The sequence below is a fragment of the Nilaparvata lugens genome, chromosome 1 (assembly GCF_014356525.2).
Source record: "Nilaparvata lugens isolate BPH chromosome 1, ASM1435652v1, whole genome shotgun sequence".
NCBI lineage: Eukaryota > Metazoa > Arthropoda > Insecta > Hemiptera > Delphacidae > Nilaparvata > Nilaparvata lugens.
In genome coordinates, this window is record NC_052504.1 from 14,388,932 (window position 1) to 14,407,543 (window position 18,612).

The window sequence follows — 18,612 nt, forward strand, 5'->3', positions numbered from 1 at the left end:
TCAGTGAAATAATGATTTACTGTATTATGCTACTGTCCCTAGTACCCTTAAGTATGAAATAAGCTGCTTATTGTGTAAATCTTTGTAAAGAAGATCTTTGTCAGTTCTTCAACTGCTATGAATGAAGATACAATATTAATCGTCCATGAATACCTGATGGAATTTTTGCAAATGCAGGTGAGAATTCTCATAGTCTCATATCATTATCATTAAAATCTATCTTGAAAAAGACATTACAGTATTCAACTACGTTTCTGAGTTGATTACAAGTTTTCGCAATAACTAACCGTAGGGTAATCGTAAAAACTGGGAGAGTACAATGTATGTTATCATTCTGGCTAGAAAATAGGGCAAAACTTTCCAGTGAATAGTAACTTCAGGCTTTAAACCATTCTATAGAGAGTTCGTAAACATAACAAATTGAAATGTTCATCAATTACAGCCCTTGAATGTTGCACAGGAGGAGTGTACACAGTGAAATTGCGATTGCCTCCAGCTATATTCGAGTTCCGTACGATAGTTTTACTTATACTCATACATTCTCCAATGGAAAATCTTATTAAACTCTTGTAGGAGAGGTATCAGCTTCTAAAAAACTTCCAGGCATTCGTATTTTTATCCTCCTCAACCTTACCGATATCTTATAGACATCAAGTGGATTTTTATTATGTTTTGATCAAGTCGTAAAATATTATGATATGAAATTGTAGGTATTGGAAGAATTCTGTTTTTTCCACTCAATGTTACGGTAAGGATTCAATGATTATACATTACTACTCGAACTCTACGAAGATGAAAACATTCAGCTGTGGGACTTTTGGAAATTTGATATCAGTAGCCTATCCATTTTTGTAAGTTATCACAAAGTAAAACGGATACTTATCCTATCCTCTAATCCTTTTCTGTGAAGTTATCCACTGGTGTTTAGAAAGTTGCTATAGATTCAACGGTATACCCTTAAAGATCAGAGTCCTTAAAGTGCTGTATAAATGTTACATTTTCTTAAAAATCCAAGTTCTAGGGTAGGAATTTGATTTTAAATCCTATTTGAATCCACACTCGTTCTATATAAACAAAAATAACTTTCAAAACCAAGGTCCCCGCAGGTGAAGATTCTCAATAACTTATGTACCGTACATTTAGAGTACCTTGGTGTAACCTTTGTTGTTCTTGCAGTAGCCTACTAGGAAATCATTATTGATGAATTTTAAGGACTTCTAATATATCTGTGCCGGTTGCACAAACGCCTAGGTTTTAACCGTAATTAATTCCAGGACAACCAATCAGAGAATCAGTCTTTTCAAAAACGCCTTCTCTGATTGGTTCTCGTGGAATTAATCACAATTAAAATTAAACCGACTCTTGTGCAACCGTGCCAGATATTTCGAAATCAAATGACAAAATCTGATTAGTATCAAAGCCTCTAATTTAAATGGATCGGGAATACATTTCTCTCAAGGCTGTAGATCAATTTGATTATTTCAAATTAACTAATATTTTAATTGAATTGAGAACCTCAGAGTCCTCAGAGTCCTATGTGAGTCCTCAGATTATATTGCACGTGTTTTATCATCAAAGATGTATTTTTTGGTAGAAATCTGAATCTATTTGGGTCATTTTTTGTGAACAAAGAACATGGAACGCGTCTTTGGGCTACTGATGATTCCTGTTATTGTCACACCTTTTTTATCTGTCTTCAAAGTATTTTTCACGCCTCACCGGTCACGAATGACTGCTGCTGCTGCTGCTGCTGCTGCTGTTGCTGTGCTGACCTCCAGGTCTCTCGATCCTCCCGTTACTCCTATCATCTTTTAAACATCTTCGATTAGTAGAAAATTAGAAAATAGTTTAACAATTTGAACTGTATTACAACTGTGACAATATCCGTGTCGAAAGTTAAACTCTCCCACGAAAACAATCATTCGTATTGTAATAGAACCAATATCATACCAATGATCGAGTATCATACTGCATATCTTTGTAGTGTATAATATTATGATTGAAGCCAGCTTTGATTCTAAATTGCAATAGAAATCCAATCTGCATTATGAAATTGAACGTTTTTCACCCTGAAAATTTTCAAATATTATGTACACTATTTGGATAATAGATAATCCATAATTCCTGCCATATTATATATATATATATATTATATCCATCTGTGTTGTTGTAGAATATATCCATATTGAATTTCGACTTTATATTCCCAAAATCTCTCATTATTGATGCAATTTGAGATACCAGATTCCATTGTTACACCATTATCAATCTTCAGTACACTTACAGCTGAAACATTGAGCAGCAGAATTTTAAGTATAATAAGTGAAAAACTACGATTGGCCATTAGCTGTTGACCAATGAAGGTTGAGCTCGACTGTCATTGGCCTAGACTAGCCACGCCCCATTATTCCAAATATGGTCACGGAAACGTTACAACAAATAAAGAGAAGTTTAGCAACTAAAAAGCCGAAATCCGAATGGATAATATAAGAAAGAATGGAACAATATAGGGTACTATTTTAAAAACCAGCATACACAAAGATTCAAAGACTGAGATAAAAATAGAGTTGGCAAACTGATATTATGAGAGAAGACAAGGTAAAAATGTCAACCTTGTTTTTTATATATTGTGTATTCTTCCTTTTTTTTACATTATTCATTTTATTTTGTTAGTTACTAAGTTTCTCATGATTTGGCAACAGAGCAAAGCGAGAAAGAGATAGCGATATCCGCTTTGTTGAATGATAGACAAGGATAGCAATATCATTGCTAATCAAGCACTGCCATTATAACGTGGACCTCACTATAGAGATTGATAATGGTGACAACTGGAAGTAGTATCACAGACTGTTTCAATAAATTAATTGTTTTGGCAATATCAATTATTCATTTCCATTCAATATCCATATCCATACTACAAACTCAGAAACCATTCCTTAGAGAGAGATTTATAATGAGATGAGCTTTTATCCAATACGTAAATTCGACCTCCAAACATATCAAAGAATATCAAGCGTATTTAATTAAAATTTAAATCGGTTTGTGGGAAAATTATTTCATTTTTGAAAATAGCACGATGTTATCGAAATGGCTAAGATCTGCATGGGAAGAAATACAAAAAAACAAAGGTTTTTCATAACAATGCACATCATATTTCCATAATTATATATATCTGCAAAATACTGCATTTGAAAAAGAAAATTGAAAATATTTTCCCAATCTTTCACAACGGTACAAGTGCTATTTGATAGGCTACTTCAAAACGTCTATTTGAGCTCTGTAAGCGTAGTTTCACACCGCTAACCGTCTGCTTTCCTCTGACACAAATATTAAAAAGTAAATTATAAGACCGTTTCAACAGTCGGGCTTATTACTATACTTTACTGAATAGCTTATTACTATTATACTTTGCTATGAGACCCCCTTCGTGTAAGTGTCATTGAATAACTTTGAGTGCATAGCATCAGGAATATTGCCTTCCAGAATTGCATGGCTTTTGTTGGCTAAATGCAGGAAGGATATTACGCCTAGAGCACTAAGCAGTAAGCATTTCTGCTTCTCCTCATCTTCTCCCAGCTTTACTCTGCAGTGTTGTAAATTGTTGTGTTGCATGATAGACTCTATGAGGTCAGTATCTCCGTTACTATTTATGTTGATCGAACAAATTTAAAATCTTTCGTGCAGCGTCTCTAGCCTTCTTCGAACGTACCGTAATTGAATTGTACCAACATATTATTATAACATTTTCTCGCTCTTGTTTGGAACGTGGAATGACATTTGGATTAAAGTGGATAGGCCTAAAATAAATATTGAAATCTCTTTGTAAATCTAATAATGGAAAGGATTGGCTTACGTACGGGATAGGAAATTCACAAATGACACCTCATTACATCTGAACTACTGTACTGATTAACTTGAAATTTTGCATATAGATTAACAATCAACCGAGAATGGTGGTTATAGGTCTATTTTGAATTCTTCAAGATTTCAGTTGGTTAAGTCTTCAGTTTGTCAAGTTTTTAATTAGACCCTTGAGGAGCATGAGTTACTAGCTAGTCTATAATGAAAATAATAAGTTTGTATTTAAACCATGCCAACCAACTAGAGGTGGAAATAGAAATCAACCCCTTCCCCTTTTTGATAATGGAGAAAATCTCTTGAAAAACACTGAAGATGTGTTGGTTTCAGCAGTAATTTAATTAGATCAATAATGTGGATTTAGCAAGTTAAACAGTGTTTTTTAATTATGGAGAAGTTCCACAACATCCTATTGTATTAAGCGAGCAATTTCTGTATATATTTATTTGCTGGTCATTTATGTCTAACGGGTCTCGAAAACGGCTCTAACGATTTTCACGAAATTTGGCACATAGTAGGTTTATTATATAAAAATTCGATTGCACTAGGTCTCATCCCTGAGAAAACTCGCTGAACGACAGACATTAAAAGGATATTCATCCTTGGAAAAACAGCTGCGACTATCATCGTCAGTGGAGTGAGAGTGTGCGTCAGTGGAAAATCAAAATATCTCATCCCACGATCATTTTAAAGAATTGTGTTCTGTTTATCAATAAATAAAAATAACGAGCGAAGCTCGGGGCCCCGATATTTAATATGTATCCAACTAATTTTATAAAGGAAGTTTCTCCTAAAATGTGAAGTTTGTCATTATACTTATGTATTCTTTGGATTACTAATGATATCTGTGGTTTGGATTACTGAAGAAACAAGAATATTCTAGAACTAGAAACGAATATTTACTAGAAAGAATATTCATCTATTGTGTTGTTTTCAATTTGATAAAATAAGTTTGAATTTTGAATGTGGTCGTTCTCTTTGTTGCAGGATGTCAGTTCTACCCTCCGGGAGAGTACCTGCGGTTTGTAAGGGTCTCGGAGAGTCTGAAAGTTGGTGGAGAAGTGCTCCAGGTTGAGGTGCATCCTCGGCGTAACCTCTCCATTCAGCCAGTTGACAAAGTTTGTATACCAGTTCTCACATTTTGTTCATCTTAATTGAATTGGAAAAGATTTCCCATCATTAAATGAATATTCATAGGGCAATCAATGCTCAATTTCTTTATCACTTGAATAAACTGATGGTTCTTCTGTGTCCGGTTATGAATTTGGAAAAAGAGACGTAATTGTTGAAACTTCGTAAATCAAATCATAGGTTGAGGTTCAGAAAAGAGAGACAATAAAAGGGACTATACTAAAAGAGAGACGTTGTTGATTACTTTGTGTTTGATAGCGGAACTCAATGCATCTTTCCAAGAGATAATACCATAGAGAAACAATAGTGTAAGTAGATATCCCATGGTATAAGGCGTTTATGTTGCAACTTTTACTGTTATCTCAAGCCGATTACTGTCGATTATTGTCGATTTTTACTGTTTTGTTGGGGTGAGAGTGTATGAACGGCACAGTATGAGAGACTACCAGCGTCACACAGCTTCACGGGAAAGAACTACGTGGACTATCGGCTTGAGATAACAGTAAAAGTTGCGACATAAACGTCCTATACCATGGAATATCTACTTACGCTATTCTTTCTCTATGATAATACTCAGTTGAATTAATAAGTGAAGTTCATATCGTATGAATAACTCTTAAGTACCGGTAGCAATGTAGATGTAAAGGTGCGTACAGATTTACGCGCCGCGAACATGAGCAATTCACTTTTAATCAACTGATGCCAAGCTTTTTATATTTGTATCTTACCGTTTCTGTAAAAATACAGATATAATCAGCTGATTGAAAGTGAATTGCTCATGTTCGCGGCGCGTATATCTGTACGCACCTTTAGACACACAGTGTTAAGACATAACTTGGGATCTCCAGATTTCAAAAACTCAAGTTAGTAGCTGATTTGACTTTTATTTATATTTCCATACAAAATAACACATTAGGTCATGCCAAAATTTTGCAGAGGTCACGACGTCGTCAAACCTGAGTAAATTTAAAAATTCACACGTGAATCGACGTGGTTGAATATTCCTAATTGATTCTCATGATTAGCATAATGCTATACGGAAGCCAGTCTCAAGTTTTATATTACTTGTTAAAACTGGTTTTCTTTCTCAAGTAATAAAATGGAATATGGATATTGATTGATTTATGGATTGAGATGGAAATCCAATCCACTTTTTCAGGACTGAAGAAGATGAAGTCATATGAAATTCATATCAGATTGCGGTGCATTCATCCCCCAACGGATCAAAATTATTGTTTTACGCGTATTATATCATGGATTGAGAAATAAAGTGTGACATTGTTTCTTGACTGCTCATGAACTCTAGTGAGAAATATAGGGTTGCTTTTGCCTAAAACTTTGAGTTAATTATGAGCTGAAAATTCATGTTGGACCGAAATCAAAACACAAGCTATTTTAAAGTAAAATATAGATTGAATTTTAAGATCAACGAATCAAGCTTTTGTGTTCCATCCATTTAGAAATGTTGAAAATCCTATAGATATAATAATTATTGTTATTAAATTACTCACATCCTTGTTAAGAAAGAACTATCAGGATCTGATTACTTTGTATTCAAGTTTCCAGAACAACATTTGAGTCGAATTCATGTCATTTGTAGAATTGATTTTAAATTGTGGGGTGTAGGCTACTTAACATCATTTTGGTCGACAGACAAGTGTCTCTCCTTGCTCTTGAAATTCAATCAGTGAGTCCTGTATCTTTAATAGAGCAATTATGAACTCATAATTAGGGCCCTCTCATGTTGAATGTGTCGGCTGACTACATCTGCTTCCGAATGGACCAGTTTCTTCGGTTCGAGTAAATTGCATCATACGAGAACACATAAAAAGCTCAGTTTAATATCCTTTCAAGACGTATAACGAAGCTATCGTAAAGATAATGGACCCAGAACACCAGCCGAAAGATTTCAACTCCATATCCCATTACATTACATTCATCAACAATTTTACGATAAAATTGGTGTGTTATAAAGATTATGAATTCAATAAGATGAGTTGGTTTATTATTATAGTTATACTGTAGAGTAAAAATTTAATTATCAATTTTGAACTCATCTATTAGGATGAATGAAAGAAATTGAATTACTCATAAAGAGCTACTGGACCTCCGTGAACAAGGAAGCTACTGTTTCTAGATATTTTATATCTGCATCCAATTTTTTTAAAGTGAATATTAAAATTGATTGTTTATTAGAGCAAGGATTAGAATAGATAAGACTCCTTCAAAAACTTCTATAATAATTTTATTATGTTCAGTATATGTGTGATATCCTCACTGAAAGTAGCAAACGATTCAATGACAAAAGAGAACCACTGTGATGTACGAAGCTGGTGAAACTTGCCAATTTGATCAATCGTATCCCTACTGAAGACTTGGGTTATCATTTCCATTTTTGGACATTCTGCTTAACTTATTCATCGTTAAACTACCTATACCCACACTTTCTCTTTTGCATCTCATACAGGCTTTGAATATTGTTATTTTACGAATAATATTGTGATAAAGTATATTTGCTTAAACTTTAAAATACCTTTTTCAGACTGACGATGTGCGGTTCTTCAAGTACGTTTCAGTGAATAGAACTGTAGTATCAATAAGACTGGCTCAGTCTCTGGAGGATTTGGTTGACCAACAAGTTCCCCAAAATGTGCTCAAATTTCGACTGGTATGCGACTACTTGGACTCGGAGGATGTTGTAAGTATAGGATATTATTTATTATTTCTATCGAAGAGGGTTCAGTAGGCCAATATCCAAAATTACAGTAGCCTACTAATGACTACGGTAGTCTCCAAGAGGCCTATATATTCAAATTTACAGTAGCTCACTTACCTATTTAGATTATTTGACAAAGTCGAAGACTGTGAACTTTTGGAAAATTCTGATTTGAACTTCATTGCTGTTAGGAGAATGACAACATTTTTCTTTGTAAAGTTTTGGGAAAACAAGTGATAAGAAAATTACTTTTGGAATCAATTATTAATTAATGAATTAATTTTTGGAATCATGTTATCTACTTTCATCAATTTTCAAATAATGAACTTCTACATTTTCTGTAATTTGTATCCTCATGACAAAATACTTTGTGTAATTTTCTGTGAACTGTATCTCAAGACAAAGTGTGAAGAATTCAAATACTGACGTATCGCTTTTGATGTAATTGTGTGATTTATTATAAGGATGATTGTAAAAAGTTTGCCCAATTTGCCATTTACTTAGTTGATCAAATCAAATCAATTTATTCTCATAATTTACGAATAATACAGTACAGTTACAGTACATTTATAATTATATACCCTTACGTTTTGAGAGACTCACATGTAGGCTTAAGCCTGTGTTTGTGAGGGCCTGGCGTAATTCGCTGAATTTAAATCGATAAACTAAATTTGAGAAAAATACAGATTAAAAATATGATATGAATAAATGTAGATATCATAGAAAAAACAAATAATTGGCTGAGGGAACAGCCAGTTATAATTAATGACGAAAAAATTAGTAAAACTAAAAAGATAGATACACTATAGCAATGCAATTAAATACTAATTTATAAATAATTTTTTCAAAACCTATAATGAGTGATGGTGATGACGATGGACGATCTAATCAAAAAGATTTAATATTATAACAGTAACAGATCATTCTGAATCAAACTTTATTTCACCACTTTTGTAAAATAGGTACATTTAAGATTTTTCTTTTTCTTAGATAACATCTTACCTGTCAGTAACAGTATACGTTGAGGATGTGAATGACCATCATCCGATATTTGTTGACGCTCCATATCAAGTAACAGTGGATGAATTAACTCCAATAGGTAAGCTAAACATATACGGTAGATCATTATGAATGATAATTATGTGAGTAATTGTTCAATTAATAACTTCTGTTATGAAATTTAAATTATTGTAGATCTACTCAGGACTTTTATAGACATCACATGATCATACTAAGTGAATTATTTAACGTTTCACAATACCGAACAATCTTCACTTTACGATGTCGTATAGTGAAAATCGCCCCGAAGAAATAGAATAAAAGATATCTACTTCCTATTTGATCAATTTTCTTAGTTTTCGACGAAAATAAGGGTATCAATAAGATATGTGAAGATCAATAAGACTGTGAAGATTATAAAAATGTTCATCGATTTTGAACTGTGACTTCTAAGAAAATAGGTGCCTTACTTATTAAACTCTATGTCATTCCATGTAAAACTTTAGTCATCCCTGGAAAACTATACATAACTTAAACTTATATTTATCTCCATTAACAATAACTCAATTCTCATATTCATCTCCTATTGCAGGTATCACCTTATTCAGAGGCATTCAGGCAATCGACAGAGATAAACCGAATACTCCAAACTCGGAAATCCATTACTCAGTTCTGGCTGGTAACGAGAAAGGCAAATTTGGCATTGATGGCGGAGCCAGGGCATCTTTGGTTCTGCGGAACCCTTTGGACTATGATATGGGAGATACCAACTTCCTACTCACAATTATAGCTTCTGTAAGTATTCAAACTATTAATTTTGTCAAATAGAGTCATTCCGATATCAAACTATTCGCACAACAATGTGAAATTAATAATACATAGTACCAGTAATGATTAAAAATGTGAGGTAGGCCTACAAATAGTGTGTGTAGCTATTAGAAGGTGCACAGTATATACAGTGGTTATGTGGTTTTATTAATGTAGTGGTATGGTACCAGTGAAAAACTGGACGATAACCTTTATATTTGTCATTGAAAAGACGAGCCTATCAAGTTAACAATCACCTTATCAGTAATAATTTATGTTTTTTAATCAATTCTCATGAAGAGAGAGAATAGTTGCTTCAACTTTGTTTGAATTCGTTTTATCTCTATACTTCTATATCTCTTCCTTTCATTTTCCCCCCGTTCTTTTTTTTCATCAAATTTTTCGTTTTCTTCATTAAGTTTTTTTTCTACTTTTAAAATGTAGTTCTTATTTATAATCAACTTTTTTCTAACTACCTTATCTTCTTTCAAGCAACTTCTTTCTGTTTTCTTAATTAAGCTTATCTTAATTTTTAATATCAAGTTCTTATTTCTAAAACAGTTTTTTCTCTAAGTAACTATTTTCCGTTTTCTCTACCTAGTTTTGTTTTGCTTTTTAATTTTAAGTTCTTAATAATATTATTTCTAAATCATTTGTGTCATAGTTTTTGTGTAAATGAGGTTTGTTTTGGCGTTTAGCTGTAAACCTCTTTGAGTTGTACTTTTTTCATGTAATGTATTCTCAATAAGTGTATACTGACGATAATTCCCACAAGAACACTACCTATATAGATTTTATGAGTCTATTAGGGGGAATGATACATACAGATGAATTAATCTAAAGTTTTAAGTTGATCTCATAAGTGTCAGTTAGTGGAATACTGCTCTCAGTTACTTTCCCAACAAGAGTACCGAGAGCATGACGTTTATCTGATCTCAACAATTGACTCAAATGACTTGATACTTGGTCAATACCTCTATTGTTTCATTGAGCATTCACATAAAGTAATTAAATACCGTATTAGCTAGTAATATATTGAGTATTGCCAGAAAGTATGTTCAAATTATCAATCTGTTAACTTAGATTTTGATAAATATTTTTATTGTTATATTCATAAGATGCTAATTGATTTGCAGGACCGAGGATCACCTCCGAAAAACTCAACAACCACAATCAAGATTACAGTCACAGACAGCGATGATTTGAACCCACGTTTCACTCATGATGTTTATCGTACTCAGATTACGGAGTTCTACCCAGTGACTGTAAGTTACATAGATTTAAGAATTGAAAAATCCATCATCTTTATCCATCAATTGAATAAGATTCAGTTTCTATTATAATAGTCTTGCAATGGATGAATAATGATAATAATTATCATAAAACTTTTTCAGAAAGAAGTTAGAGATTGAGCGGTACCATATTGTAGCTGTGTTACATTCAATTATTAAATTAATTGTTTTATTACATTTAATTATACATTTGTTAAATCAACTGATTTTTGTAAATTTATATGTATTAGATTGATTTAAATAAAATAGAGAGTCATTTCATCAAATTGATCTCTATCATGATATCACATTTTATATACGCTACATTTTATACGGTACATATAACATACGAACACATTATTTTTGCAATTTTACAGAAAGTAAAAACTAAAAACTTCATTAAATTACTAATAGGCCTAACTTATACCCTGGTAGAGAACACAATGTTCATAATATAATGCGAGTTGGCCTGTTTAAAGTCTATTGTATTTAGTAATATCAGAGACAAGCAATATAGCTTGTCAAGATAAGATAAAAGATAAGATAAGATTATCTTATCTAAGATAAGATAAGATTATCTTATCTAAGATAAGATAAGATAAGAAAACATTATGCTTATCCTTTATCCATGGTAATATTTTGTAGGATATGCGTTTTTTGGGATATGTTGGAAAATATATTTGAAAATTCAGTTTTTGCTTCCGTTCATATTTTTACAGGGCAAACGCATCCATCATGAGCTGACTTTTGTACCGCAAATAAAAGCATACGATCAGGATCTAGCCATAAATGCTTCGGTTCGTTACGATTTGATTGCTGGAAACGATCGCAAACTATTCACGGTGGATCCCAACAATGGATCCATATTCCTCGAGAGGGAACTCGACTTGGATACTTTGCCCAGCAATACATTTACACTTCAGGTAATCATTGTCCTTATATTTATGTGTCCAAATTTATCGAAAATTTCACAACCATTACAGGGTTGGCGTACCGTATTAATATTCTTATGAAATAACATATTCACAATGCATCTTAAATAACTCACTGTTTCTATTTTGAATAATTTTTGGAATAACAATTTTATGCCAACAATCTATTTTCAATGACCAATTTCATAAAATAAATTGGAATTTTAATAGAACTGATAAATTATCTCTGTTCACAAATCTGATTGAAAGTAGCTTTGTCATTCGGCTTGTTAGCGAGTTGCCACAATTCTGCTGAGCAATCTCTTTCGCCCTCATGAGCAAATCCAACCTCAATGAAAGATCCCACTGAGCTAACATCTCAGTAATTTCCAATTAATAGAACTAATATACTTGATTGATTTTTGCAGATTCAAGCATCACAAGTGGACAATGCTCTGAAAGCTGGAGTTGCGCAAGTTGAAATTGAACTGCTTGACATAAACGACAATCAGCCACAGTTTGAAGTTGATCTCTACAACATCAGCATCGTTGAAAATCTTCCCAACGGATTCAGTGTCTTGCAAGTGGTCGCCACCGATCAGGATCAGGTACGAATATTCTCATTCATCAATATTAATTCTCTACAAATTCAGATATATATTCAAGATTCAAAGTACTATGTTTTAAAAGTGTCATTTGTATCCTTGCAGGGTCGTGAGTACAAATTTAGATATATTTGAGATTCAAAGTAGCCTACCATATGTTGTTCAAGAAAATGTCATTTAAATCTTTGCAGGGTGACTACAAGTTTAAATATATTCAAGATTCAAATTAAGATGTTTGAAAAAAATTTGATTTGAATGTTTGCAGAGTGACTACAAATTTAAATATATTCAAGATTCAAATTAAGATGTTTGAAAGAAATGTTATTTGAATGTTCGTAGGGTGACAATGCAGAATTTGTGTACCACCTGGTAGATCCTAGCCAGGCATTCAGTATTGACAGCAGGACTGGATGGCTGACAGTCAGGAATCAAGCCAAGCTGGACAGAGAACAGCAAACCTCGTTAACGATGAAAGTGCTTGCCAGGGAAAAGCTTCCTTCTGTTGTTACTCCACCCAGGTACGCCTATGAAAATTTGTTGCAGAGTTTATTTTACCAAAAATAAACGTCATATATCTTTTTGAGTGTTCATCAATATGATAGTGTGAATCATCAATACGTTTTTATAGGAATCAAAACTTAGATTGGATGATGTGGTTGATGCATGATTAATCTCGTCTATGATGAATTAATCATATTGATGAATCACTCGTATTGATCTCAACAATGGAACCATTTTTCTCGAGAGAAAACTCCACTTGGATAAATAATAATGTCGTCTTTCAGAGATTACTGCACTATTATTAATGTACCTATTAGAGCAAAACTTGAACAGATTCAGTACATCGTTATATTGTAGAATTTTCTAATGGATGAAAAAATTCCACGAGTGGGATCGATTGGCTTTCCGCTTACTTTGACATTTAATATCAAGTTGGGAGTTATAGAGAACAATATTAATTAGGAGATAAACTTCAAAAGAAATTATAAACAGTACCTGAGAAGATGCAACTCTGATGAAGTTGAGACAATTCGTTTCAAAGTAAATATTTTAAAATAATTACTTTGGTTAAGAATGTGGAATGCATTCCACTCCTGAGAAGGAGCTTCAACAGCTATGTCATTCCATTCCATGGATTTGAATATTTACTCTGAAGCAAAGTATCTAAACATCAATAGAGTTACCGGTATCATGTTTATCGTCATGGAAATTTTTTTTCCAATTAATATTTATTTTACAGTTTTGAGTACTAATTAGAAGGAATTTTGTTATCAATTCGGATCTTAATCTTTCTAAATTCAAAAATAATCGTTCCAAGTGTTTGTGTTATGTTTCAATGTGGTAATTAGTGAAGAATTGAAAAGTCGCACATAACCTTTATTTGGACAATTCATTTTATGAAAATTGGGATGGAAAGAAGTTTTGGACTGTAGTCTGTTTCTTTATAATTAAGTTGATTTTAAATGATAAATGAATAAATAAAACAATGTATTGTATTCTCAATTATACTCAAGCTAACATGATCAAAAAGCTACATTGCAAAAAGTAAATGTTCATGCAGCATGAAAATGTTATGCTCACATCTAGTTCACGGTGTTTTCAGTTTTGGTTGTAACTTATAAATTGAAAAAATATCAGCAGTATTTGTATAATTACCATCAGAAAAAATAGATAGTAAAGTTAATGAGTTGAATTTCTTAGTGCAACACAAATGCTATTGTTTCAGTGATTCATCAGTGAAGGTTGACGTGACATTATTGGATGCCAATGACAACACGCCGTCATTCATCCCCAACAATATATATGAATTTATAGTTTCGCCTGACGTTGAAGAGGGCGCTCACATCGGAACAGTGAGTACTTCTCTCCAAGATTTGTTATTATGGAAATAGCATAATGATTATCGGTACCGTGTATTCATTGGTATTATTGAGTTATTACCAGTAGCATACGGTATATGTATTGATATTATTGGTATATTGTAATATAAAACTATACAGTTTCTATCAATTACAAATTTTCAAGTGGCTAAGTATGAAAACATCAGAATTTCATTTAGAAATTCTGAATTTTGGTTTTCCTTGTCATCAACTCTATTTAGATATGATTCAACTCTGTATTTGTGTTGACCTACATGAGCATTGGAAATATATATGACACTTCTACTTGTTCTCCTGAAAGAGTGAATGAGAATCATTTTTGAAATATTTATATTTGGATAAAATATTTTTGCGTAATTCCAGGTCATTTTGTGAAACTAAAATGGATTACAATTTCGTGATTGGAAATTGACCAATAACAAAAATTACGAATGAAACTTCAAATAATAAGATTCACTATAGAAGAAATAGATACCTAAACCAATGCACGTTCCCAAATAATTTCAAAGGCCACTTGTCTTGTCATAGCAATTCATAGATAAAGAAAAGAAGAATGGGAACTTATATAACACATCATAACATACACACAGAATATCTCAAGCATAACTAGGAAGTTGTAATGGTTTCAGGAACACCTTTAATGTTTTATTTTTAATGAAAGTTCTGATGTTTCTTGAAACACTTCCATGGAGCGGAAATGATTTTTTTTGCTGAACAATGTTTTTTTGCAGGTGGAAGCTGTGGATCCAGACTTGGGACGCAACGGTATGGTGTTGTATGAACTGCAGAGGGGTAACGTCTCTGATAGTCTACCGCAATACTTCACAATCAACGTGAGATCAGGGAAGATAACGGCCAGTAAGACGCCTTTGCCAGTGGGACGACACAGTTTGTTCGTTGAAGCCTCGGATCAGCCTGTCAATCCAAGTGAAAGGAGGTTTTCACTGGCGGTTGTTACTGTTGAAGTTGTGTCTTCAAGTAAGTTTTACTGTAGATATACGTTTGAGTTTATAGTTCTATAGTTGATTGATATTCTATAGTTCGAAAACAAAAATAGAAATCTATAAATGTGGTTAAATCTAAAGAAATTTACGAATCAAAGAATTAGAAAATAATTTCAATCAAATTTGAAAAATTTAGTTGTGAATTGATAAATTGAACTGATCTTATTCACTAGACACCTCATTGATAAATTTCATTCGTAGCATATTTTGTCATTCAAGTTTTTCTGATGAAGGATTTGAAATCGTTACTATAATCAATATTTGAAGAGAAACCAATTTTGTTAAATTCTATATGGACTCATAAAAAGCATTTCTAAAGTTTGACGTGAGACATTAAATAATAACCATGAAAAATTAAAAAAAAAACTATCTAGATGCTTTGAGAATGTTTGAGATACCCACATAATAACTTAAAATGATGATTATGCAAAATAGTCAACTTTTTCATATGAAATTTTATGATTATTGTAATAACTCTACACTCAATTTAAATATTCTATAAACTATTAGTAAACATTTTTTTTATAACCTGACGATGGTGTGATCACCGAAACTAGTACGAGTTACGTTACAATTTGTATTCTTGTTTTATTATTTTATTAATTTTAAAGGGTGCTATAATTCTATTTTATGAACTCTTCACTCATTCTCTAGTGAAATATAAATATGTATAATCAACTACATATTCACTTGTATTGTTTTCCTTATTTCATAGATAGAAAACAAAAGTATTCCGGTATCATACCACAATCTGTATAATACTGCATAATCTCTTAATCTGATATTATATGAAAATTTTTATGGATTCTGCCTTTCTATTTGTTTTGTTGTGATTCACAGTACCAAATCATGGAACACCGGAATTCGTCGGTGCTCCTTACGAGTTTTGGGTTGGCAGCGATGTGAGCATTGGCACCAGCGTCGGTCAAATCAGAATCACTGATTTCAAGGATCGGCACAAACTTGTCTACGACTTACTTCACAGCTATCACGAGGGAGGTGAGTAGCCAATCAATTTTGCTATCGTTTTTCATATAACATTCTATTTAAATTCCATCTCAGCTTGAACGAGTGAATTTTATGGATTGAATAAAAGAGAATTCAACCAAAATTTGTTCTGGATGGTCTTTTTTGCTCCCGGCTGCCTGAAGACAGTTTTTCAGCCCTTATTAATCAGGTGTGACCTAGAAAACGGTAGTGAACACTAATGAACACTAGACTTCAGCCACAGTCATGTCATTCCATGTTCATTTGGAAATATTATTAATCTAAATGTGTCGACTGGTAGCTGAAATTTTAATTTTTTTTATGAATTTGTTCAAAGTTTTACAAATCAGAGACTATTCTACATTTTATTTAAATTATCCATATTTTACATTCGATATAATGCTTTTCTTAGTCATTTATCATTGATGAGTTCTTATTTTTACTCTATTTTGTTGTTTGAACATACAATCATTTTTTTTAATTGACTGGATGACGTTGCTTAAAACAACGAAATAGTGTGTTAAGGCTGTGCAAAGGCTAAAAATAAACTTTGTGCTGGTGATATTTTTCAAAGTTTTTCGATTAGTATATCATGAAGCTATCAAAATGAATAAGTTTTCTCAGAAAAACATTTTTTCGATCATTACTTTTTGAAATATGAGCGTCTAAAGTTCAAATTTTTGGGACAGAACATTTCAAATTTGGTAAGAGATAAATATATGAGATTCAGAGGATAAATTCTTCATGGTATTGATGATTTAATCAAACAAAAATGTTTGGAAAATATTAATTTTCCAAAAATTACCAAAAATAACTCAAAAAAGTTATTTTTGGTAAATTGAATAACTTTATCAAAAATTGATATTTTCAGGAAATTTTTGTTTTATTCAATCATCAATACCATGATGAATCTATCCACTAAATCTCATGGATTTATTTCCTACCGAATTTGAAATGTTCTGTCCCAAAAATTTGAACTTTAGACGCTCATATCTCAAAAAGTAATGATCTGAAAAAAAGTTTTCCTGAGAAAACTTTTTCATTTTGATAGCTTGATGAAAAACAAATCGAAAAACTATAAAAAATATCACAAGTAGAAAGTTTATTTTTAGCCTTTGCACAGCCTTAATAAATCGCAGTTTGGAATCGATCAAGAAACAATCATCTCCTGATTTGTGATAACATGAATTTAGAATTAATGCCATGGAAACAGTTTTACAATTTTTTTTAATATTGCCTCAATTGTTCGATTTCCAGTTGTATATATTAACTCAATATTTTTCAAATCATATCCCAATTCCAATTTAATATAATAATGATTGATATATTGCAGTGCCCTTCGCTGTTGAGGAGCATTCAGGAACGATAACAGTGGTTGACGCCATGTCCAAGTATGACAGAGTGGAGTACGACTTTGAAGCGGTTGTCTCAGATGAGAAGCTTCTCACCCTTGTTACAAATGTCACCATACATGTCGTTCATATGGACTCGATTTTCGCTGCAAAGTGAGTCTTATAACTTGATTTATTTCATATAATTAGAATCGATAAGTTAACATAATATTCACTTTTTGTGTAGTTGAAAAGTTGATATTGTGGTAATTATTCATATTAAATAAAAATACTAAGAAATTGTCAAAAACCACAAATTTTTGGTTTTTGACAATTTCTTAGTATTTTCATGTAATTAATATAATAGACTTTTCCAATAACTGGTATTGTGTACCAGTCTTCTATAATCTTTCTTCTCATTAAAGAAATCAATCAATACTCTTCGATTTCATTAACTCACTTCTGATACTACAAAGTATAGTCCAATTTTTCCATGAGAACAGTGCAAATATGGAAAGAGGTATCCTACAACCTTGAAGTTTGTCACACACCCATCTTCGTGTAACTAGCAATACGTCTCCGGAAGACATAGCCGTCCTATCTCCTAATGTTAAATCAACGCTACGAATCTGTCCCGTTCACATTAGCATAGCGTAGCTTTCAATACTTGGGGATAGGACGGTTTACGTCTTCCGAAGACGTATTTCTAGCTACACGTAGCTGGGTGTGTGACGACCTTTAGAGTATCCTTACACTACGGTAATTGTTATTTTGATACAAGTTCTAAATTGAAGAATGTGTGCATACAGAGAGCGATAAGGAGTTTCGAGTTTCAGCGGTCTTAGAAGGGTATCTATACCAGTGATCGCCAAACAGTCGATCGCGAGCTACCGGTAGCTCGTGGGGTAGTTTTTGGTAGCTCACAGAAATGCTCGTGCAAAAGAATGTCATCCAGTTTGAATATAAACGCTTTCCCAGTCTGAAGAAAATCAATGACGAGAAAAATCCTCCACAGCACCGCAGCAATAACCAAGAATATGTTAAAATTCTTTCAGACTTGAGACAACTGTTTGATCAACGATTTCAAGAATTTAAAAGCATATCAAATATGG

At 32.6% G+C, this 18,612-nt stretch overlaps 1 protein-coding gene across 1 annotated transcript in view; it reads left to right on the forward strand.

Annotated features, from left to right (window-relative positions):
- LOC111060179 (cadherin-89D) overlaps window positions 1–18,612 on the forward strand; it is a 110,382-nt gene that overhangs the window by 68,507 nt on the left and 23,263 nt on the right. The window contains 12 exon segments of the mRNA XM_039431198.1: window positions 4,846–4,976; window positions 7,532–7,687; window positions 8,696–8,804; window positions 9,297–9,499; window positions 10,648–10,776; window positions 11,502–11,705; window positions 12,122–12,301; window positions 12,638–12,816; window positions 14,025–14,151; window positions 14,910–15,156; window positions 16,023–16,181; window positions 17,503–17,674. Of these exon segments, the coding sequence (XP_039287132.1) occupies window positions 4,846–4,976; window positions 7,532–7,687; window positions 8,696–8,804; window positions 9,297–9,499; window positions 10,648–10,776; window positions 11,502–11,705; window positions 12,122–12,301; window positions 12,638–12,816; window positions 14,025–14,151; window positions 14,910–15,156; window positions 16,023–16,181; window positions 17,503–17,674 (1,996 nt within the window).